Below are 25,872 nucleotides of genomic sequence, written 5' to 3'. Positions count from 1 at the left end.
GCCACCTACGATTTCCCACATGGCAGCTTCTTGTCATTCTTGCTAGCTATCAGACCATTCAGAATCCGAACAAACCACGACTTTCGGCCACATCGATGCGCGCTCATCATTTTTGTGAGGTTGTCAGCCAACTTGTCTTGTGGTGTGATTGGGAAACGTACCCAGGCGGGTTTAGACTTTCTAATGAATGCAATATTTCGAAACACTGTCCACTTGGACTTCTGAAACCCAGGTCATGTATTGAGGTCCACGTTAAGTATCCTAAACTTTCACCTTCGGGTAGAAAACCACATTGGAGGACAGTATTTAAACAGTAGCATGCCTGGAAGAACAGAGAGAGAGAGAAAGTATAGTGTCTGGGAAGATAATGGTAGCGAGTGCCAAGGCATTCATCAACAAATTTGCTTTGCATCGTCCATTTCTCATTTAGCCAAGTTCAAGACAATATTTATTTTTCAGTCTTAATCGTGTGTAATTAATCTGCAAACACACCCTGACCATAGAGAGACTTTTATTCTCTATTTTGGTTAGGTCGGGGTGTGACTAAGGTGGGTAATCTAGGTTGTTTTATTTCTATGTTGGCATGGTATGGTTCCCAATGAGAGGCAGCTGTTTAGCGTTGTCTCTGATTGGGGATCATATTTAGGCAGCCATTTCCCCACAGTTTTTTTGTGGGATCTTGTTTATGTGTAGTTGCCTGTGAGCACTCCATAGCTTCACGTATCGTTTTTTATTGTTTTGTGCATTTCACAAATAAAAATATGTGGAACCCATACCACGCTGCGCCTTGGTCCGAATGTTATTTTGACGATCGTGACACAAGATCTCACCCCACCAGGACCAAGCAGCGTGCCCAGGAGGAGAAGGTATCCTGGACTTGGGAGGAGATCTTGGATGGGAAGGGATCCTGGACTTGGGAGGAAATCCTGGCTGGACAGGATCGCCTTCCTTGGCGGCAGACGCAAGGAGAGAAGAGAGGACAGCGCCGATGCCAGGGTTCGCGACCACAAGGGAAGCCCAAATGTCACTCCCAAACATGTTTTGGGGGTTGGCACACGGGGTGGTCGGCGGAGCCGAGAAGGGAACCAGGTACCACCTGGGAGGAGATAGAGAGGTGGTCGGTCGACCCAAGGATAGTACCAGAGCCCGCCTGGGATTCGTTGGAACAGTGTGAGGAGAGATACCGGAGAATGGAGATGGCTAGGATTATGCGGCACCGCAGGCGTTTGGAGGAATGTGTCATCAGTCCGGTGAAACCTGGGCCGGCTCCACGTCTCTGGCCTCCAGTGCACCTCCCCAGTCAGGTATGTCCTGTGTCTCCTCCTCGAACTTGCCCTGAAGTGTGTGTCTTCCTCTGTACCGGTGCCCGGTCCAGGCACGGCTTCCAGTCCCGCTCCATGGCAGGAGCCTTCCTCCACGCCGATGTCCAGTCCAGGCACGGCGTCCAGTCACGCTCAAAGGCCGGAGCCTTCCTCTGCGCCCAGACCAGGCACGGTGGCCAACTCAGCTCCATGGCCGGAGCCTTCCTCGGCGCCGGTGCCCAGTCCGGGCACGGCGTTCTACCCGGCTCCAAGGCCGGACCCGTGGTCTGGGCGGGGGCAAAGTCCCGCACCAGAGCCGCCACCGATGCTGGATCCGTGGGATGAGTGGGTTCTTCGTCCCGCACCAGAGCCGCCACCGACGCTAGATGCCCACCCGGACCGCACCTTTTGGGGTGGTACTGTCACACCCTGACCATAGAGAGCCTTTATGTTCTCTATTTTGGTTAGGTCGGGGTGTGACTAGTGTGGGTAATCTAGGTTGTTTTATTTCTATGTTGGCCTGGTATGGTTCCCAATCAGAGGCAGCTGTTTAGCGTTGTCTTTGATTGGGAATCATATTTAGGCAGCCATTTCCCCACTGTTTTTTTGTGGGATCTTGTTTATTCATAGCTTCACGTATAGTTTTTTTATTGTTTTGTGCATTTCACAAATAAAAAGATGTGGAACCTATACCACGCTGCGCCTTGGTCCGAATGTTATTTAGACGATGGTGACAGAAATAACGAGATTAAAGAATCTAAATAGTCTTCAGTAGCATTAAATCTTTTGCCTTGGCATCCCACAGCAGACTGAGAAGTAGATAAAAAAGCTTTTAGTGTAATTCCGCTGCCACATCCAACTTTTTCCTTGTGTAGGAGCTCTCTAATGATCAACTGCACCACTTTATCATATATTTATCTCCATTATACTATTGTGCTGGCACTGGCTTCGCAATTAACACACGCTGTTCCAATTTGTGTGACTAAAAAGAGCTGCATTGATATCAACACCTTCAATAACAGATTTGTTTTCTCTTACACAGTAAATCAAGGATAGTTGAAATCAGTGTTTTTTGAGGGTTAAATTGACTCTACTGGGAGTTATCTGAACCCTGAAGAGAATGATAAGCTCCTTGGAGTTAGTGGTGATAAATGGAATTGACTAGGACAGAGTACTTTTAATTCCATTGAGAGTAACCAGAGACAGGGAGTTAAAATCTATGGTGCAATCCACAGATGTGGAAGGGGCCTCATTGTCAATATTTCCCAGAATGCTCTGTTGCATGTTGATAAAAAAAAGTTTCTTTCAATATCTGTGTACATTTTTCTAATCCAATCTGTAAGTGGTTGAATTTATAGCTGCCATTAGTGAGATGGTTGTTCCAGTTTACTTGGTCTGTAGTCTTCATGTACTGTATTTTCTTTCCTATTCTGACAAGTATTCTAAATGCAAGTTCGCAATTGGAGTTAAATTTAAGCAACTCTCTTAAGTTGGATATTTACTCCATTTAGTGCTGTTTTAATGCCAATATCAACTCCATGACCAGAGTAGTTCTAACAGAACATGGGGTTGGGCCCATAAAATCCCAAAACAGTGTCACATTTGATTCCTTAGGAGTTGAATTTACTCTTGCAACTTTACTGTGTACTCTCAACTCAGAATATAATTGAGAAATCATACATTCACTGTAAAAATAGATATTAAACATACAATCAATTATAAGGTAACCATGTGACGGCAGATCTCCTCTTCGTCTGAAGATCGGACCAAGATGCAGTGTGGTAAGTGTCCATAACTTTAGTCAAAGAAAGCACTGAACACTGAATACAAAAATAACAAAAGAAACGTGAAGAAACGAGACCGAAACAGTACCGTGTGGCGACAAACACTGACACGGAAACAAACACCCACAAACCAACAGTGAAACCCAGGCTACCTAAGTATGATTCTCAATCAGAGACAACTAACGACACCTGCCTCTGATTGAGAACCATACTAGGCCGAAACAGAAACCAAACATAGAAAAACAAACAGACTGCCCACCCCAACTCACGCCCTGACCATACTACATTTTGTTGAGCAAACTATTGTAACTGGTTGCCTAGAATTGTAAGTCTTTATTTTTACAGCGTTGTCATATTGGATATTCAAGTATGTTTGACATACGCCAAAGTAGTCAATTGGCATACCGTTAGATAAATGAGTAATTACAGATAATGATTCTAGCCTGCAGGATATGATTTGTTTTTCATTTTTATATTTTTGTAATCTACTTTCCTCTGGCAGGTGTTTAATGACTAAACGCCATGTTGTATGTTGAGACTGAGGCTACAGTCATCAGTAGATAAGTAATGACTGCACGTCTGTCCTCAATTCTGCTTTTCTCCTTCTAGGCACCATATGTAAAATGAATGCTGAGTTAAATGTACAGTATTTGCAGCTGTTACTATTCAGTTGTTGACACATTTAACATGTTGCTGGCTGTGACTGAGACATGCTTACAAAGAGCCCATTGAGAGAGAAAGAGGGAGCTACTGTAAGTTAGGAGGAGGGTTGGGAAGTAACAGATCACATGTAATCTGATTAACCCCCCCATTTTGTATTTTTTTTTACCAGTAAATAGTTACGTTACCAGCAAAAATATTGTAATCGGATGACGGATACTTTTGAAAAACTAGATTACTACTTGTATTACTTTTAAATTCAGAAAGGATGTTTACGAGGGGGAAAAACTTGACAACTTTCTGTTGTCTCAATGACATTCAAATCAGCACAAAAGGTGCAAGTTTAAGTTTGTTCCACCTGAGCGAATCTGACCACAAGTCAGAGACCACTGTGATGACTCACCAAATGCTTTTGATGGATCCTCTTTGTCTTTTACAATGTTGGAAAGGTAGCTAATAACTGTAACAGATTACGTTTATAGAAAGTAACCTTCCCCTACCCTGGTCAGGAAGATCTTGTACGTGTCTTTTCTCTAGCCCCTGTTTCCTTCAAGCCAGTAATTTGGCATTGGTCTACTACACTGTATCCTTTTGAATGGTTGGCAAATGAACACGCAAAGCAGAGAGGGTCAAGACTTATACGTTAGCCCAAGTACCCTACCCATGTAGAGATAATGTCCTGTTTGTAGACGTACAAGATCTTCCGATCTGACATCATTAAGTACCACCGCATATGTTCCATTGGTCGCATTACCAGAATATTGTTCATTTCCCCCTACCTTCTGATGTTCCCAGATTCTCTATGTTTACCAAGGGTTTTGCAAATGTAACCTCAGTAGGGTAGAGAGAGGAAAAAGGAGGGGAAGAGGTATTTATGACTGTCATAAACCTACCCCCCCAGGCCAACGTCATGACAGAGGCTTCGAGAATGAATTTAATAGCCTATTGGCTGCAGAGAGGGAGCTCAGTAAATTTATTTAATTCTAGCTTCTTTGTGCAAACACCCAATTGTCCAGAATTGAACTCTATGGCATCACCAAGCCTTAACTCCCCCCCCCCCCCCCCCCCCCCGCCGGTGCTTATTTGTGCTTGAATATAATCAATTATCATCAAAGATAATTTACTATTGACTTGGCTCATTCACAATGAGAGATGAATGCGACATTTCAGATGTTTGACATTTGAACATCTGGCATATGCTGTAAAGCTTGCCATGAGGACTATAAGCTAAAAAGTCTACATCACAAAACAGAGTTGTAGGCTGTCAAATTCCTCCCAGGTTGTGTATTTTATTTTCTGAAGGAGAAAGAACACTATAACTATCTCTTTTCTGTTAAGGAAATTATGCTGTAATGAAATGTATTAATTAATTACAAGTCCATACACTTACGCCATTGGCAGATTATTGGCAGATATTGCATCAATGGCAGTGAATATGCAGATTACATTTCACTGCCAATATCTATGAAGGTCTTGCAATGGAAATCAGGGACATTGGAATCCGTGTTGAAATGACCAGAGAAAAACGATAGATGTGAGAGTTTGAGGCAGCAGCAGTGACTGACTAAGCAATTCTGGTGGCATTACTCACATAGGACTTAATGCAGGTGATATCCCCGATACACCATCGCTCTGTGTGTCGCCTCAACAACATGATCGTTCTCCAGTTGATTTGTTGCTTTTTCAACACCAACAGTCTTATGTGGATTGATTCAACAGGTGAAAGAAAGCATGGTGGATGCCGCAAATCAATCCATACGATGTATTTACAACCCCATACAGCAAGTTAATCAGCCGATAGTAGAATAATCCTGTTGAAAGGTCAAAGGTTAGGTATCAGACATGAGCATAGTGCCATAGTGGTTATTACATGGTTGGGTAACACTTTATTTTGATAAGTAGATGGTTTCTAGCTGTTCTGTTGATGTTCAAAAATACAGACAAAATATGTGGTATATGACCTGTAAAAAAAAATACAAGGCCATTTTATATGACCCCCTTTCAAACAGCTTTTTGTTTACTATTTTCATGCAGGTAACAACAGTTCAACTAACCATCCACCAACCGTAATCCCAACCCTTTCCCTAAACTTAACCTTAACCCTTTCCGTAAACTTAACCCTAACCCTAAACTTAAGCTTTGCCCTAACCTAATACCTAACCTTGACCCCAAACTTAACCCTAACCCTAGTCCTAACCTTAAACTTAACCCTAATCTTAACCTTAAACTGAACACTAAACTTAACCTTAACCTTAACCCCAGCCCTAACTTTAACCCTGATCCTAAACTTAACCATATCCCTAAACTTAACCCTTACCCTAAACTAAACTAAACTCTAATCTTAACCTTAATCCTAACCCTAACCTTAACCTTAGCCCTAACCCAATGCCTAACTTTGACCCTAAGCTTAACCCTAACCCTAGTCCTAACCTTAACCTTAACCCTAATCTTAACCTTAAACCGAACACTAAACTTAACCTTAACCCTAGCCCTAACTTTAACCCTTACCATAAACATAACCCTAATCTTAACCTTAAACCTAACCTTAAACTTAACCTAACCCTAAACTTAACCTTAACCCTAGCCTTAATCCTTACCCTAAACTTAACCTAAACCCTTATTCTAAACCCTAACCTTAGCAAGCGGTTGCTATCAACAGATATTCCCATATAGATGATCTACAGATGATCAAACTATCTAAATAAAGTGTGACCCATGGTTGATTAAAGATCTTACGCTGAGCTGATTGGTATAAACAGAGGTTAGAGGGCACATGGAAGCTGGCTTATAATTGCATAGTAATGTAAAGTTTATTGAACTGAATTCAATAAGACAGTGGACACACCGTTGACATGACTGCCAGGGCCTGGCATGGTGACACGTGAGAATGGCACCGGCTGGCAGAGGTCTGACAGTACATCTGGTGTGTAGTCCTGCCAATGTGTATCATGACACCTGGCAGTCACTGAGCTGCAGGCAGGAGACTGACCCCATTCAGCAGGGTTGTTGGACGTTGGCTATACAGTAGCTGTTTCTTTTGAACTACACTGATGTTGTGTCTTTGGCATCATTAAAGTGAAGACTGTTATTTTATCAAATCAATTCTCTGTAATTATTATTACGTGATTAAACTAATCATGTAAATGTAATTAACTAGGAAGTCGGGGCACCAAGGAAAATCTACAGATTACAAAGTTCTAATTTTCCTAATATAACTCTAGAGATATTTTAATTTCTGATCAATTAGTCTTCCAATTAATGAATTATTCTTCACCTCACGTTATTCTCATTCCAAACGTCGTAAACTGTTGGTTATCTGCACGAACCCAGCTTTTACTATGACCCATCCATACACCAATTGTCTTAATCATTTATTTACTAGCTAACTAAATAATCACAGAAATGCATAAACAAACAACACAGTAGATATGGTTACAAGGAAATAATATTGGAGGTTCCCTAGTGGGCTAAACCGAAATGACAGCTTGGTGGACAAAGAACGCTTACTCGTTCGGGAATAATTGCAATCAATATATGTTTACACACAGTGTGTCGTGATCTGTGTTGGAATCGTCCATCTCTCTGTTGGAAAGTTCAGCCGAGCGTCTCTCTCTCTCTGCTTCCCTGAAGTCTTTTGTGGTTAGAATGGATACTTCAGAGTACCATTCAGATATGTTTTCAACAATGTTAAATATTTGAATGTAGTATTTTTGAATTTAGCGCTCTGCAATTTCACTGGATGTTGGCGTCCCACCTACCCTAGAGAGGATAAACAACAAAGAACGCGCTCTCATCCATGCACATGAAAACACTACAGCCAAAATGGGAGCCACTTAGAAAAACTACAAATTCTAAATCATTTTTCCAAAAACAATTCTGAAACTCTTTCTAAAGACTGTTGACATCTAGTGGAAGCCCTAGGAACTGCAACTTGGGAGGATTTCGCCTCATAATAAACCTGACAGCCATTGGAAACAGTGGTAGGCTGAATTTTTTGTTGTTGTTGGATGGTTTGTCCTCGGGGTTTCGCCCCGATATCAGTTCTGTTATACTCACAGACATTATCTTAACAGTTCTAGAAACTTTAGGGTGTTTTATATCCAAATATACCAATTATATGCTTAGCTTCTGGGCTTGAGTAACAGGCAGTTTACTTTGGGCACGCTTTTCATCCGGATGTCAAAATACTGCCCCCTAGCCCAAAGAGTTTGAAGCCAATGCTCCACGTAGTATGGTTAGGAATTCAACAACCATTACAACCTTAGCTTATACTGAGGTTTTTGTGGTCTCAACTCAACCTACGCCCTCTCGGTGTCCATCCAGGTATGCGTGGTCTGAAGAGGATTTCCTCAGGAGGGTTTTTTATTCGTAACAGTAGAAAAGGGCTGTTCCATGATGCCAGATCATGTCTGTGCTCTCGGGGGCAGACCAATGACTTAGTTAAACTTTAAAGGGAATTCAATTATCTTTCATTAAAGGTTTAACATCACCTTACATCATTTCACAAAGAGTTTCATCTTTACTCATTCATTTTATACAAGAATTAGATGCAAACCCCATAATTGAGAAATGTACATATTCAGAGATATAATCATGTGTGTTCCCTGTCCTCTCTGAGGTCACCAAATGAAACGCACTTGTCATACCCATCCCTTAAGTTTCCACGGCCCATTCTCACCTTCTCACAAGTGGACATTTTGTATCAAATCCTTATTTTGGGGATTTAGGAGTTTGCCATGTAAAATCCTATGTTCTCTCTATGTGTCTCTTTCTGCATGGCCAGGGGGAGAGAGTCTCCTCCAGGAATTTACGACCTGGGATAACAGAACCTGGGTATAGGTGAGAGAGAGGGGAAGCCACTAGCTTTACCAAAAAGGGCCACGTCATGACACTGAGAATACAAAACATTAGGAACATCTTCCTATTATTGAGTTGTACCCCAATCCCCTTTTTCCCTAGTAACAGCCTCAATTAATCTGGGCATGGACTCTACAAGGTGTCGAATGCGTTCCACAGGGATGCTGGCCATTGTTGACTCAATTGCCTTCCACAGATGTTTCAAGGTGACTACAGTAGATGTCCTTAGGGTGGTGGACTATTCTTGATACACACGGGAAACTTGAGCGTGAAACCCCCGTTGCAGCTCTTGACACAAACCGGTGCGCCTGACACCTACTACCATACCCTGTTCAAAGGCACTGAAAGGTTTTGTCTTGCTCATTCACCCTCTGAATGGCACACATACACAATCCATGTCTCAATTGTCTCAAGGCTTTAAAAAAAATCCTTCTTTAACCTGTCTCCTCCACTTCATCTAGACTGATTGAAATGGATTTAACAAGTGACATCAATAAGGGATCCCAGCTTTCACCTGGATTCACCGGGTCAGTCTACGTCATAGAAAGAGTATACTATGTGTAGGTCGTCGTTGTGGAAGAGTTCGTCATTTGAATAGGGCTGGATGCGATTTCCATGCCTGCAGATCCAGATCGTATCACACTATGTTGTGTATTTTCCACTTTCCCCTTCCTGTTTCACACAATACCTCAACAATGTGTCAAAGAGGATACAGGATACAGGACACAGACAAACTCATGCAGGTTTGCATATTCTGATCAATTTTAGGGTTCATCTTCGTTACTAATATTTTTGTTCTTGTCGTACTTCCTATATTTGGGATCTCATTTTTTTTTTTTAAGTGTCTGAGAACGTTAAATGGTGCATGACTGTTTCCTGCTTGGTAGATGTGAGACTTTGCTTGGTGAATAAAACTATTAGAACAAGCTGCTACAGTACAGCCTTACCACCCACAGATACTAATGTCCCAATCAGATTGGAGTGGGGCATCTCATAGTTAACTTTCCCAAATACATAGGCTATAAGCTCAGCCACCACGGACGGCACACTAACACATCTCAACACAGAGGCATTTCCTTTTCCAACCTCCATGGTTCCATTCCTTCCTGATAGTAAAATCCTTCAAGATGCATTGCATTGTGGGGTAATAGAATGTGTTCCCCCCATAACCTACCCACCAGTATATCCTCTGGGATTGGTCTATATCGTCTAGAAATCTAGTGTTGGCAAATGGGAGAGTGAGGAGCGGGAGATGTACAGCATATCTGACTGCACACTGACAGTATGAGTGGCTGGACCATTGATCCGATGGTTGCTCCTAGATGAACTCTCTCCACGTATAGTAGGTAGACATGTCTCTGGGGATCCTCTCATGCAGGGCTGTGTGCAGCGCTGTGGGATGCTCTGAGCGGTCTCTCCCCCTGTGTGTGAAAGCATCTCCAGACTCTCCTCACTTGCAATTGCATTTAAACTGATGCGAATATGACACAAAATGATGATTTGCCCTTTTTTCTTCCCGAGTTCCCAGTTGTCTTGAAAGCACCAATAGACGAGTTTCCCACTAGTAATTAGTAGTTGGAAGACCGTTCAAGTGAATTTTTATCAGCCGTGTTTGATACATTCCCACTTCCACTGGTTACGAACGAAGCATTCGGCACAATTATTACTGTACTTTGAAATGTAGGTGGGGGCAATGTGCTGTTGGAGGCTCGTTAGCATATTTGGGGGCATGGTCTAAAATATGTTGTATTTGTACCAAACGTCAGTGGATGGGCTATTAGCAGGACAGTATACATTGGTCATATTGGTCATGGCTCCTGAGTGACGCAGTGGTCTAAAGCAATGCATTTCAGTGCAAGAGGCGTCATTACAGTCCCTGGTTTGAATCGAGGCTTTATCACATCTGGCCGTGATTGGGCGGTGCACAATTGGCCCAGCGTCGTCTGGGTTAGGGGAGGGTTTGTCCGGCCGGGATGTCCTGGTCCAAATAATAGGCACAGTGGGCTTTTTGGTTTTTCTCCCTCTAAAAACAGAAATAAATATTTTGGACTACATAAAAAATATTTTGGCCTTTATTCAGATTACAATCGCTCGCTTTCACGTCATCTAACATAGGTGACATGAGTCTCACTAGTGTTGGGTAATGTGCTGTCAAAAGTGGTTTAGGTCTTATTTATTTTAAAATCATGTTGAAGTTCGAATAAATAAGATTTGAAGCAATAGTCTAGCCGCGTGTGGTCAACTATTTCAGCACCGCTCTGCTCTGAGACAAGCATGGGGACTGGTCTTGATAAATCAGAGATGTTTATTTTCTCCATTCTGGTGTTGGTCAAACTACAATTATGGTGTGGAAATGTTATGCTCTTAGTACTGTACTGCACCATATTTCCCTAACGGAAAGCCTGAGGGTTTAGTTTTTCTTGGAATAGAAACATCATTATATTAATCAAATTAATTAAGCTACATTTGTTCAAATCAATCCCATATATTATGTTCTTGCAAAAAAGGTTTTAAATTCTGTAGTACAGCCAATATTGAAGACTAACAGGCATTAATGGCAATAGTGACTGACAATTAAGCAACGTGCCATAGAATTCTGCAGCAGCCTGCAATCAGGCCTTTATGGTAGGGTGGCTAGACAGAATCCACTCCTCAGTAAAAGGCACATGACAGCCTGCTTGGAGTTTGCCAAAAGACACCTAAAGGACTCTTAGACCATGAGAAACAAGATTCTCTGGTCTGATTAAACCAAGATTGAACTCTTTGGCCTGAATGCCAAGCGTCACGTCTGGAGGAAACCTGGCATCATCCACACAGTGAAGCATGGTGGTGGCAGCATGCTGTGGGGATGTTTTTCAGCAGCAGGGACTGTCAGGTTTGACGAGTCAGACGAGTCAGGATTGAGGGAAGGATGAACAGAGCAAGTACAGAGAGAGATCTTTGAGGAAAACTGTCTTCAGAGCACTCAGGAACTCCGACTGGGGTGAAGGTTCACCTTCCAACAGGACAACGACCCTAAGCACACAGCCAAGACAACACAGGAGTGATGAGCCCAGACTTCAACCTGATCAAAATCTCCAGAGAGGCCTGAAAATAGCTGTACAGCAACACTCCCCATCCAACCTGACAGAGCTTCAGAGGATCTGCAGAGAAGAATGGGAGAAACTCCCCAAATACAGGTGTGCCAAGCTTGTAGCTTCATAACCAAGAAGACTCGATGCTGTAATTGCTGCCAAAGGTGCTTCAACAAACTTCTTAGTAAAGGGTCTGAATACTTATGTATATGTGATATTATAACCTTTATTTTTTATAAATTAGCAAAAAAAATATGAATTGCTTTGTCATTATGGGGTATTGTGTGTAGATTGATGAGGAACAAAATCTATTTACTACATTTTAGAATAAGGCTGTAATGTAACAAAATGTGGATAAACTCAACCGGTTCCGGTTGGAGCGAGTGGTCGCATCTGCACTTCGCTGCGGTTTGATTTGTCTAATCTTAGCAATTTCTTCTCAGCTAGCTACATAGCCGTCTTTGTATCGAAGATAATTGCGTAATTATCGTATTTCGCCGTCCTAACGTAGTCTTCACTAGCCAGCTAGCTAACGTCCACTGATTAGCTGCACTGGAGAAACTATTACACTCAACTGAACGACTTGATTAGTGTAGTGTTAGCTAGCTACATAGCTGTCTTTGCTGTCTTCGTATCATCGTATCCAAGATAATTGTGTTGTTTAGGTTTAGAGTGTGTAGTCTTAGAGTGATTATCTTAATTTACCGAGGTAGCTAGCCAGCTATTTGTCGTCCTTAACGTAGGTGACTCTGCTAGCTAGCCAACGCTAGCCAACGTCTTCTGTATAGAACTCAACTACCCGGTCGCATTCACAGGTAGTATCACATTTTCACTTCATTTCATTACAGTACAACGGTTTGATTTGTTTGATCGTAGCTAGCTACTTAGCTAGCTACATAGCCGTCTTTGTATCAAAGATAATTGTGTAGTCTAGAGCGATTTTCTAGGTTCGCTAGCCAGCTATTGTCGTTCTTTTAACGCAACGTAACGTAAACAACACTGCTAGCTAGCCAGCTAGCCCCGAATAGCAACACTGCAGAAACTATTACACTCAACGGAACGACTTGATTAGTGTAGTGTCAACAACGCACCCACTGCCAGCTGGCCTACTTCAGCAGTACTGTATCATTTTAGTCAATAAGATTCTTGCTACGTAGCTTAACTTTCTGAACATTCGAGACGTGTAGTCCACTTGTCATTCCAATCTCCTTTGCATTAGCGTAGCCTCTTCTGTAGCCTGTCAACTATGTGTCTGTTTATCCCTGTTCTCTCCTCTCTGCACAGACCATACAAACGCTCCTCACCGCGTGGCCGCGGCCACCCTACTCTGGTGGTCCCAGCGCGCACGACCCACGTGGAGTTCCAGGTCTCCGGTAGCCTCTGGAACTGCCAATCTGCGGTCAACAAGGCAGAGTTCATCTCAGCCTATGCCTCCCTCCAGTCCCTCGACTTCTTGGCACTGACGGAAACATGGATCACCACAGACAACACTGCTACTCCTACTGCTCTCTCTTCGTCCGCCCACGTGTTCTCGCACACCCCGAGAGCGTCTGGTCAGCGGGGTGGTGGCACCGGGATCCTCATCTCTCCCAAGTGGTCATTCTCTCTTTCTCCCCTTACCCATCTGTCTATCGCCTCCTTTGAATTCCATGCTGTCACAGTTACTAGCCCTTTCAAGCTTAACATCCTTATCATTTATCGCCCTCCAGGTTCCCTCGGAGAGTTCATCAATGAGCTTGATGCCTTGATAAGCTCCTTTCCTGAGGACGGCTCACCTCTCACAGTTCTGGGCGACTTTAACCTCCCCACGTCTACCTTTGACTCTTTCCTCTCTGCCTCCTTCTTTCCACTCCTCTCCTCTTTTGACCTCACCCTCTCACCTTCCCCCTACTCACAAGGCAGGCAATACGCTCGACCTCATCTTTACTAGATGCTGTTCTTCCACTAACCTCATTGCAACTCCCCTCCAAGTCTCCGACCACTGCCTTGTATCCTTTTCCCTCTCGCTCTCATCCAACACCTCCCACACTGCCCCTACTCGGATGGTATCGCGCCGTCCCAACCTTCGCTCTCTCTCCCCGCTACTCTCTCCTCTTCCATCCTATCATCTCTTCCCTCCGCTCAAACCTTCTCCCACCTATCTCCTGATTCTGCCTCCTCAACCCTCCTCTCCTCCCCCTCTCTGCATCCCTTGACTCTCTATGTCCCCTATCCTCCAGGCCGGCTCGGTCCTCCCTCCCGCTCCGTGGCTCGATGACTCATTGCGAGCTCACAGAACAGGGCTCCGGGCAGCCGAGCGGAAATGGAGGAAAACTCGCCTCCCTGCGGACCTGGCATCCTTTCACTCCCTCCTCTCTACATTTTCCTCCTCTGTCTCTGCTGCTAAAGCCACTTTCTACCACGCTAAATTCCAAGCATCTGCCTCTAACCCTAGGAAGCTCTTTGCCACCTTCTCCTCCCTCCTGAATCCTCCGCCCCCTCCCCCCTCCTCCCTCTCTGCAGATGACTTCGTCAACCATTTTGAAAAGAAGGTCGACGACATCCGATCCTCGTTTGCTAAGTCAAACGACACCGCTGGTTCTGCTCACACTGCCCTACCCTGTGCTCTGACCTCTTTCTCCCCTCTCTCTCCAGATGAAATCTCGCGTCTTGTGACGGCCGGCCGCCCAACAACCTGCCCGCTTGACCCTATCCCCTCCTCTCTTCTCCAGACCATTTCCGGAGACCTTCTCCCTTACCTCACCTCGCTCATAAACTCATCCCTGACCGCTGGCTACGTCCCTTCCGTCTTCAAGAGAGCGAGAGTTGCACCCCTTCTGAAAAAACCTACACTCGATCCCTCCGATGTCAACAATTACAGACCAGTATCCCTTCTTTCTTTTCTCTCCAAAACTCTTGAACGTGCCGTCCTTGGCCAGCTCTCCCGCTATCTCTCTCTGAATGACCTTCTTGATCCAAATCAGTCAGGTTTCAAGACTAGTCATTCAACTGAGACTGCTCTCCTCTGTATCACGGAGGCGCTCCGCACTGCTAAAGCTAACTCTCTCTCCTCTGCTCTCATCCTTCTAGATCTATCGGCTGCCTTCGATACTGTGAACCATCAGATCCTCCTCTCCACCCTCTCCGAGTTGGGCATCTCCGGCGCGGCCCACGCTTGGATTGCGTCCTACCTGACAGGTCGCTCCTACCAGGTGGCGTGGCGAGAATCTGTCTCCTCACCACGCGCTCTCACCACTGGTGTCCCCCAGGGCTCTGTTCTTGGCCCTCTCCTATTCTCGCTATACACCAAGTCACTTGGCTCTGTCATAACCTCACATGGTCTCTCTTATCATTGCTATGCAGACGACACACAATTAATCTTCTCCTTTCCCCTTCTGATGACCAGGTGACGAATCGCATCTCTGCATGTCTGGCAGACATATCAGTGTGGATGACGGATCACCACCTCAAGCTGAACCTCGGCAAGACGGAGCTGCTCTTCCTCCCGGGAAGGACTGCCCGTTCCATGATCTCGCCATCACGGTTGACAACTCCATTGTGTCCTCCTCCCAGAGCGCCAAGAACCTTGGCGTGATCCTGGACAACACCCTGTCGTTCTCAACCAACATCAAGGCGGTGGCCCGTTCCTGTAGGTTCATGCTCTACAACATCCGCAGAGTACGACCCTGCCTCACACAGGAAGCGGCGCAGGTCCTAATCCAGGCACTTGTCATCTCCCGTCTGGATTACTGCAACTCGCTGTTGGCTGGGCTCCCTGCCTGTGCCATTAAACCCCTTCAACTCATCCAGAACGCCGCAGCCCGTCTGGTGTTCAACCTTCCCAAGTTCTCTCACGTCACCCCGCTCCTCCGTTCTCTCCACTGGCTTCCAGTTGAAGCTCGCATCCGCTACAAGACCATGGTGCTTGCCTACGGAGCTGTGAGGGGAACGGCACCTCAGTACCTCCAGGCTCTGATCAGGCCCTACACCCAAACAAGGGCACTGCGTTCATCCACCTCTGGCCTGCTCGCCTCCCTACCACTGAGGAAGTACAGCTCCCGCTCAGCCCAGTCAAAACTGTTCGCTGCCCTGGCCCCCCAATGGTGGAACAAACTCCCTCACGACGCCAGGACAGCGGAGTCAATCACCACCTTCCGGAGACACCTGAAACCCCACCTCTTTAAGGAATACCTAGGATAGGATAAGTAATCCCTCTCACCCCCCCCCCTAAGTTTTAGATGCACTATTGTTAAGTGACTGTCCCACTGGATGTCATAAGGTGAATGCACCAATTTGTAAGTCGCTCTGGATAAGAGCGTCTGCTAAATGACTTAAATGTAAATGTAAATGGGTCTGAATACTTACCGAAGGCACTTTAGTTAGGATCTTTTACATGCAGTTTCAGCTGATGAGTAGCTTAGTAGGTCGAGTCGGGGACATGAGGATGTGAGATCAGATCCTGTTGAAGACACTATTTTGAAAGTTGTCTTTATGTGAAACTACACTTTCTGCACTGTTCAAATCATTTGTTTTATTTAGTATAGTATAAGCTTCTGTCTTAAGCATCCTAAATAATGCCATAGTAAACTTGAAGGCAAAAAAGGGAATCGTGATGTAATATGTAAACCTGGAATTCCAACTGATTCTAAGCTACTAAAGCCAACAACCTACCGCCCACCAGAGTTTTGATGAAGACAGTAAAGAAAGAAAACATCTGATAATCACACAGTGCTATTTATTGCTGACCAGCAGATGCCACTAATGAGCATTGTGAACTGATAATGAAACTCAACAATTAATTAACAGTTTTTCAGCACAATTTTGTGAATGTTCCAAAGCCTTCAGAAAGCCTCCGTTTCCCAGCACTACTTCACAGTGCTGCTAATGACTGACACATTATTTTAAATACTTTTCTGAACGTACAGTGTCAAATGAGGTGCTTTATTTGCATAGGAATAACCATCAAACACTTAAACTGACCTCCACTGACAGTTGGAGCAAATACACATGTACGTTTCCACGCCCCCCAAATATGCTAATGTGCACCACCAGCACATTGTCCCCACCAATCAAAGAGCAGTGATGATTGTACTTTAGATGAAAATATTGGGTAGAAACATGTCCCATTTATGTCTACAAGGTACCGAACTGAGCCATGTGAGTTCATATGTGTACCTTTGAACTTGTTGTACCCCAAGGAAACACCACTTTAGTGTACACTAACCATACCCTTATTTTATGAGTGTGTTAACATACTCTATGTTCAAAGCAATGAGTAGTAACATGGTGGCACTGCAGAAACAGTGATCCACTCCAAACCAAGAGGTAGCAAGTTCAAATCCCCAAAGAGTTAATGTGCACTCTACGTCAAGTGTACTTGAGTACTGCTAGTTTGATGTTGGTGGTGATAAATGGACAATTATTTTCTTGATTTTGGTTTTAGCAAAATGCAGAAATGCGTTCTTGCCAGTACTTGTCGTCACAGTACAAGATTTTACAGTAATTGAAATCTGAATACAGCAGCATACTGTCATTTTATTTACAAAATAATACCTTCAAGTTGTTTGTTAATGTTTATTTAATTTTTACTGCAGCATTAGGCAAAGGGCAGAAATGTATTCTCACCAATCTCCGTTGTGTCCACAAACCTGGTGGTGCAGCAGGAACTTTAGGTATCTGGGAACCCAAGAGGTTATGAGTGCAAATCCCAAGTGAGTCTGAAGTAATCAGCATACTGTCCATTAACACCTTACTTTAGTTATGAAAATACAGTAACTAGTAGTAGATGTATAGTATTTTCACCACAACTAGACAAATACCTCCAGGGGACCACATCCTAAAAACATCCTTGTGGACGTCCCTGGAACCAACCGGAAGTAGACAAAACCTGCAGGGGACCATGACTGTTTAAATTGAGTTAATACCAATTATGCCTTTCAAAGTAAAATATTGAAAATTATATTCAAATTTAGCAACTGGGCTCACGTGGTCACGTTATCACATGTTGAAATTTCGCATTTTATTTATTTATTTTGTATTTTATTTTACCTTTATTTAACTAGACAAGTCAGTTAAGAACAAATTCTTATTTTCAATGGTGGCCTAGGAACAGGAACATTCATTTCATTGGAGATCATGTTCTCACATGCTCACATGTTGTCACGTGTAGTTTAATGTTATCACGTGTTGCTTCACATTGTCACATGTTATCATGTGTTTTTTCCATAAGGGAGACAGATCTCAACAAGCTCCTTCTAAAGAAATACTGAACCCATTGTAAATACGTCTTTCTATACCTATGAGGTTATTATGCCAGTTGTCTCCTCTAGTGTAGCAGTGATTAATTCATCAGGGTGTATTATTAGGAGGATTTAGTGACAGAAGACCAGTTTGATTAAAAGACCAATCTGGTCCGTCTGGATATTATCTAGTAGAGGCAGATTGTGTCTGTTCTTATTTTATGAATGCCAGGGCCTTTCAGGATATTAAACAATTAAACAGCCTCCCCTGAGATGTAAAATAATTGCATGCTTTTCAGCCAGGAAATACAATGATGACTGATACAGAGCATCATGATGCCCTGGTACCATGCTCCATGGACGTGACTCTGAGATAACGTGACTCTGAGATAACGTTACTCGGAGATAAACGCTGTATCCTATTGTCCTCTGTGTTCTCCCTCCCTTTTCTCCCTTATTTTGCTGTCACTCCATCACAGATAAAGCTGTCAGGTGATGATGGATATCTAATAGACGTGTTGGGAAGGGAGGAGGGAGGGATAAATGTGTTAGGAAGGGAGGAGGGAGGGATAAATGTGTTAGGAAGGGAGGAGGGAGGGATAAATGTGTTAGGAAGGGAGGAGGGAGGGATAAATGTGTTAGGAAGGGAGGAGGGAGGGATAAATGTGTTAGGAAGGGAGGAGGGAGGGATAAATGTGTTAGGAAGGAAGGAGGGAGGGATAAATGTGTTAGGAAGGAAGGAGGGAGGGATAAATGTGTTAGGAAGGGAGGAGGGGGGGATAAATGTGTTAGGAAGGAAGGAGGGAGGGATAAATGTGTTAGGAAGGGAGGAGGGAGGGATAAATGTGTTAGGAAGGAAGGAGGGAGGGATAAATGTGTTAGGAAGGGAGGAGGGGGGATAAATGTGTTAGGAAGGAAGGAGGGAGGGATAAATGTGTTAGGAAGGGAGGAGGGAGGGATAAATGTGTTAGGAAGGAAGGAGGGATAAATGTGTTAGGAAGGAAGGAGGGATAAATGTGTTAGGAAGGGAGGAGGGATAAATGTGTTAGGAAGGGAGGAGGGGGGGATAAATGTGTTAGGAAGGGAGGAGGGATAAATGTGTTAGGAAGGGAGGAGGGATAAATGTGTTAGGAAGGAAGGAGGGATAAATGTGTTAGGAAGGAGGAGGGATAAATGTGTTAGGAAGGGAGGAGGGATAAATGGGGATAAATGTGTTAGGAAGGAAGGAGGGATAAATGTGTTAGGAAGGGAGGAGGGATAAATGTGTTAGGAAGGGAGGAGGGGGGATAAATGTGTTAGGAAGGGATAAATGTGTTAGGAAGGGAGGAGGGGGGATAAATGTGTTAGGAAGGAAGGAGGGAGGGATAAATGTGTTAGGAAGGGAGGAGGGAGGGATAAATGTGTTAGGAAGGAAGGAGGGATAAATGTGTTAGGAAGGAAGGAGGGATAAATGTGTTAGGAAGGGAGGAGGGATAAATGTGTTAGGAAGGGAGGAGGGAGGGATAAATGTGTTAGGAAGGGAGGAGGGAGGGATAAATGTGTTAGGAAGGGAGGAGGGAGGGATAAATGTGTTAGGAAGGGAGGAGGGAGGGATAAATGTGTTAGGAAGGAAGGAGGGAGGGATAAATGTGTTAGGAAGGGAGGAGGGGGGATAAATGTGTTAGGAAGGAAGGAGGGAGGGATAAATGTGTTAGGAAGGGAGGAGGGGGGATAAATGTGTTAGGAAGGAAGGAGGGAGGGATAAATGTGTTAGGAAGGGAGGAGGGAGGGATAAATGTGTTAGGAAGGAAGGAGGGATAAATGTGTTAGGAAGGAAGGAGGGAGGGATAAATGTGTTAGGAAGGAAGGAGGGAGGGATAAATGTGTTAGGAAGGAAGGAGGGATAAATGTGTTAGGAAGGAAGGAGGGAGGGATAAATGTGTTAGGAAGGGAGGAGGGAGGGATAAATGTGTTAGGAAGGAAGGAGGGATAAATGTGTTAGGAAGGAAGGAGGGATAAATGTGTTAGGAAGGGAGGAGGGATAAATGTGTTAGGAAGGGAGGAGGGAGGGATAAATGTGTTAGGAAGGGAGGAGGGAGGGATAAATGTGTTAGGAAGGGAGGAGGGAGGGATAAATGTGTTAGGAAGGGAGGAGGGAGGGATAAATGTGTTAGGAAGGAAGGAGGGAGGGATAAATGTGTTAGGAAGGAAGGAGGGAGGGATAAATGTGTTAGGAAGGGAGGAGGGAGGGATAAATGTGTTAGGAAGGAAGGAGGGAGGGATAAATGTGTTAGGAAGGGAGGAGGGAGGGATAAATGTGTTAGGAAGGAAGGAGGGATAAATGTGTTAGGAAGGAAGGAGGGATAAATGTGTTAGGAAGGGAGGAGGGATAAATGTGTTAGGAAGGGAGGAGGGAGGGATAAATGTGTTAGGAAGGGAGGAGGGAGGGATAAATGTGTTAGGAAGGGAGGAGGGAGGGATAAATGTGTTAGGAAGGAAGGAGGGAGGGATAAATGTGTTAGGAAGGGAGGAGGGATAAATGTGTTAGGAAGGGAGGAGGGAGGGATAAATGTGTTAGGAAGGAAGGAAGGGATAAATGTGTTAGGAAGGAAGGAGGGAGGGATAACTGTGTTAGGAAGGGAGGAGGGAGGGATAAATGTGTTAGGAAGGAAGGAGGGAGGGATAAATGTGTTAGGAAGGAAGGATGGAGGACACAGCGAAATAACTCGCTCTGTGTGTGAAGACTATTATTTTTTACAGCTTTCACCACTCAGTATGGTAACTGGTGCCGAGTACATCTCTGGGGCGGGGGTTCCCTGCAATCCAGGACCTCTATACCAGGCTGTGTCAGAGGAAGGCCCTAAAATAGTCACAGACTCCAGCCACCCAAGTACCAGTCTGTTCTCTCTGCTACTGCAAGACAAGCGGTACCGGAGCGAGTAGTCTGGGACCAAAAGGCTTCTGAACAGCTTCCACCCCAAAGCCGTAAGACTGCTGAACAGTTCATTAAACGGCTACCTGGAAGTTCTGCTTTTCACCCTCTACCTACATGTACATAGTACTTCAATACATCACCTAACCAAACCTACATGTACATATTACCTCAATCACCCCAACTACCTCGTACCCCAGTACACAGACTCAGTACCGGTACTCCTTGTGGTATATGTATGTGTATGTATAGTCTGTATATATCCTTGTTATTGTTATTTTATTGTGTTACTATTTTCTTATTATCTATTTGTTAATTTTCTTACTTATTAACTGCATTTTTGGGAAAGGGCTCATAAGTAAGCATTTCACTGTGTTAGATTCTAAATAAACAGAGTAAAAACTGACGGACAACTAGGAAAAGCTCAAACCAAATTTATTCACCCAATGGGTCAGACAGCTGAACAGACAAAGACATATTCACACAAGCACTGGTATTTAAACCTTCCTCCTATGCTGAGTCTCCTCCTTAAACATCTGAACAGCTGATACATCTCTGTTGCTCGACAGGACTTTGGTGAAGTCTGTTCTTTCTCACTTCATCTGACCTGACCTCGGCCTTACTCCTCCCCAACTCGTGGCTGTCCTGTTGACTTGTACCAGACTGTGGCCCTTCTCCTTTCCATAGGATACCTGATGTCTAACAAGAACACGTTCTGACAGAATGTAAAGGTTCTGCCGTCCCCTCTCTTCCTTGGTGACTTGATTAAGGATATTTCAAGTTTATAAGTCAGAACCCATCAACGGTAAAGTCTACACTTGTTGTACAATTTGATTTGATTTAAAACCACAGCATATTCCTTCGGTCCATTTTCACATTTAGTTTTTTAGGGTGAATTTACGGAACAGTTTGAAGGGAGGAGATATGTGTCCATATTTCATTTTCCAGCTGATAAAGGTGCTGCCAACAGTGCTGGCGAAGAATTCCCCCTCCAGAAGCCTTAGATGGAAGAGAGGCTGTTGGTGCCGTCACCATTTGGATGAATTCCACACAGCTGTAGTCGGTGAACCACACCGCAGGTACCGTCAAAACCAGATCAACAGGGTTTTGTCTTTTAATCTCTGCCCTGGCCAGAGGTGTTTTTGGGAGGAAATGCTCCAGTTATTTGGCAAACATATGATGTTCAGGGAACACAACGCAGCCCTGATTATGAAATTCGCATAAAAAGAAAAATTAAGAAGATGGTGTAAAAACTAGAGACAGAGAGGGAAGAGGGAAGGAAATATTTATCTTAAGGCATCTAAGTCTTGATTGTCCTGCTGGAGGGATGGCAGAGGTTTACATCTAATCCTCCCTGCTGCTCAGGGAACGGACCAGGGCCCAGTTTCCCAGAAGCATCTTAAGATGAAGTTCATTGTTAGAACCATCGAATGAGCATCATTAAATCTCAGAGGTGTTTCCCAAAACCATGGTTACTAACGTTACACTTGAAAGCGCTCGTAACGACTGTCTTAGACCCCTCGTAGAACAGCTAAGTGCGTCGTAAGATGACTTTTGGCCCTCAATACAGAATCAAAACGTTTATCTGTGACCGCCAATAACACCGTAGTTGAATACAAATACAAAGTTTGCAATGTTACAAACAAGCAAAGCAACAACATTTTTACCGAGATGACGGCATTATAAGAAATATAAAACATATAGAAATCACTTTCATGTTAAATCAATTAAGTTATTTAGCCAATTGTAGGATAACACAATGTGTACAACATGTGAGCATTGATGTGCCAACTCAGTATTTGCAGCCAAAAGTGATAATAATCTCTCTAGCAGCTGATCATTTGTCAGTATTGTGTAGTTATTCTAATGTTAATGTAAGGATGTAAATAGGTAAAGCTGATCCGAAAGCTGGACTGCCTTCTTGCCATCCTCTCAGTAATGACAGAATGCTCCAACAACACACTCCAGGACACCTACACCACCCGATGTTACAGTGGTAGGCTTCCCTCTGTATGTAATGAAACCTAAGATGACCTGGGGTACTAATGTAAGAAATAACAATTAAAAAAAGAAAAAACTGCATAGTTTCCTAGGAACGCAAAGCGAGGCGGCCATCTCTGTCGGCGCCAGACGGCATCCCCAGCCGCGCCCTCAGAGCATGTGCAGACCAGCAGGCCGGTGTGTTTACGGACATATTCAATCAATCCCTATACCAGTCTGCTGTTCCCACATGCTTCAAGAGGGCCACCATTGTTCCTGTTCCCAAGAAAGCTAAGGTAACTGAGCTAAACGACTACCGCCCCGTAGCACTCACTTCCGTCATCATGAAGTGCTTTGAGAGACTAGTCAAGGACCATATCACCTCCACCCTACCTGACACCCTAGACCCACTCCAATTTGCTTTCCGCCCAAATAGGTCCACAGACGATGCAATCTCAACCACACTGCACGCTGCCCTAACCCATCTGGACAAGAGGAATACCTATGTGAGAATGCTGTTTATCGACTACAGTTCGGCATTCAACACCATAGTACCCTCCAAGCTCATCATCAAGCTCAAGACCCTGGGTCTCGACCCCGCCCTGTGGAACTGGGTACTGGACTTCCTGACGGGCCGCCCCCAGGTGGTGAGGTTAGGCAACAACATCTCCACCCCGCTGATCCTCAACACTGGGGCCCCACAAGGGTGCGTTCTGAGCCCTCTCCTGTACTCCCTGTTCACCCACAACTGCGTGGCCACGCACGCCTCCAACTCATTCATCAAGTTTGCGGACGACACAACAGTGGTAGGCTTGATTACCAACAACGACGAGACGGCCTACAGGGAGGAGGTGAGGGCCCTCGGAGTGTGGTGTCAGGAAAATAACCTCACACTCAACGTCAACAAAACTAAGGAGATGATTGTGGACTTCAGTAAACAGCAGAGGGAACACCCCCCTATCCACATCGATGGAACAGTAGTGGAGAGGGTAGCAAGTTTTAAGTTCCTCGGCATACACATCACAGACAAACTGAATTGGTCCACTCACACAGACAGCATCGTGAAGAAGGCGCAGCAGCGCCTCTTCAACCTCAGGAGGCTGAAGAAATTCGGCTTGTCACCAAAAGCACTCACAAACTTCTACAGATGCACAATCGAGAGCATCCTGGCGGGCTGTATCACCGCCTGGTACGGCAACTGCTCCGCCCACAACCGTAAGGCTCTCCAGAGGGTAGTGAGGTCTGCACAACGCATCACCGGGGGCAAACTACCTGCCCTCCAGGACACCTACACCACCCGATGTTACAGGAAGGCCATAAAGATCATCAAGGACAACAACCACCCGAGCCACTGCCTGTTCACCCTGCTATCATCCAGCAGGCGAGGTCAGTACAGGTGCATCAAAGCTGGGACCGAGAGACTGAAAAACAGCTTCTATCTCAAGGCCATCAGACTGTTAAACAGCCACCACTAACATTGAGTGGCTGCTGCCAACACACTGACACTGACACTGACTCAACTCCAGCCACTTTAATAATGGGAATTGATGGGAAATGATGTAAATATATCACTAGCCACTTTAAACAATGCTACCTTATATAATGTTACATACCCTACATTATTCATCTCATATGCATACGTATATACTGTACTCTATATCATCAACTGCATCCTTATGTAATACATGTATCACTAGCCACTTTAACTATGCCACTTTGTTTACATACCCATCTCATATGTATATACTGTACTCAATACCATCTACTGTATCTTGCCTATGCTGCTCTGTACCATCACTCATTCATATATCTTTATGTACATATTCTTTATCCCATTACATTGTGTATAAGACAGTAGTTTTAGAATTGTTAGTTAGATTACTTGTTGGTTATTACTACATCGTCGGAACTAGAAGCACAAGCATTTCGCTACACTCGCATTAACATCTGCTAACCATGTGTATGTGACAAATCAAATTTGATTTGATTTGATTTAGTGAACATTCTCTCTACGTGGTGTTTTGGTAAACGCATGTTACACCTTAAGCAGCTAGAACAATGTGTTGTCAAAACACTCGTAGGTTTGAGTTCAATCACTGTCGGGAAACCCAGCCCAGGAGAATGGCCAGCCTGTTCTGATTAGAGAATGCCAGTCCTTTCATCTGGTGCCAGTCTGTAAACTGTAACCTGTTGCTGCTTGGTGAATCACCAGTTTGCCAGAATCAGACTACAGAGATGGGGATTTTGGAGCCTGCCGATCTCTGCTGGACATTCAGCGACATTTAGTCCCTCACATTCCAGCAATGCTTTCAATCCCCACATGGATTTGCTTCGTAATGATCTAAAACGAATGTCTGTTTTTGCTAATACCTTTCCCTCGTGTTTCCTTTCAGCTGGTGTTCTATTTCTCCTCTGAACCCATTATTGTAGTCTGCATACCATTCTACTGTCATCTCTACACCCGGTGCTCATGTGCCTGTTAAGTAATGAATTTAGACTTTTATTCTAATGCATTAGCCACAACTCCCCAATCTGGGCAACAGCGGTGCTGAGCAGCACGGTCACATTTACAGCCTGTCATGCTCACTTTCACGGGCCGTATATCAGTGCAGGAAATGACAGAGTGTGCTCTGCTCTATCGTTTTTTTCCTTGCAGATGGGAAGGTGGAGGTGACCAAGGAGAGCATGAAGCTGTGCACCATGGGACCTGGGAAGGTGTTTGGAGAGCTGGCCATCCTTTACAACTGCACCAGGACGGCCACCGTCAAGAGTAAGTTTGACCAGTATAAGTGAGACAGTGGGTTGTCCATGCACTGAACACCATAGTTGAGTTGAATTATAAGCTTGGGCCTAACTGTCCACAATCAGCCATATACTCCCTCAACCTGATTTACTAAGCATTTGCACCTGTTATTTTCAGAAGATAATAAAATACTAAAATATGTATCCTTATCCAAGCTTAGTAAATCAGAATGACTGGCCTTTCAACAGCAGTGAGATGAGCTGAGGTGGATAACGTATGAAAGAACAAATTATCATTCTCTGTCCTTTGTTTGAGTCCATTTGAATTATATTCACCCAACATGG

The 25,872-nt window shown here is 44.3% G+C and overlaps 1 protein-coding gene across 2 annotated transcripts in view; it reads left to right on the top strand.

Moving 5' to 3' along the window:
* LOC124048151 (cGMP-dependent protein kinase 1-like) overlaps window positions 1-25,872 on the top strand; it is a 90,657-nt gene that overhangs the window by 43,512 nt on the left and 21,273 nt on the right. For both annotated transcript variants that reach the window (XM_046368632.1, XM_046368631.1), the window contains exon 3: window positions 25,442-25,555. In XM_046368632.1, the coding sequence (XP_046224588.1) occupies window positions 25,442-25,555 (114 nt within the window). The remainder of the gene's footprint in view (window positions 1-25,441; window positions 25,556-25,872) is intronic.

Source organism: Oncorhynchus gorbuscha, linkage group LG11 (assembly GCF_021184085.1).
Source record: "Oncorhynchus gorbuscha isolate QuinsamMale2020 ecotype Even-year linkage group LG11, OgorEven_v1.0, whole genome shotgun sequence".
In the NCBI taxonomy this organism is placed as follows: Eukaryota; Metazoa; Chordata; class Actinopteri; order Salmoniformes; family Salmonidae; genus Oncorhynchus; species Oncorhynchus gorbuscha.
The sequence above is the reverse complement of the archived record's forward strand: the minus strand, read 5'-3'. Positions and strand labels throughout refer to the sequence as shown.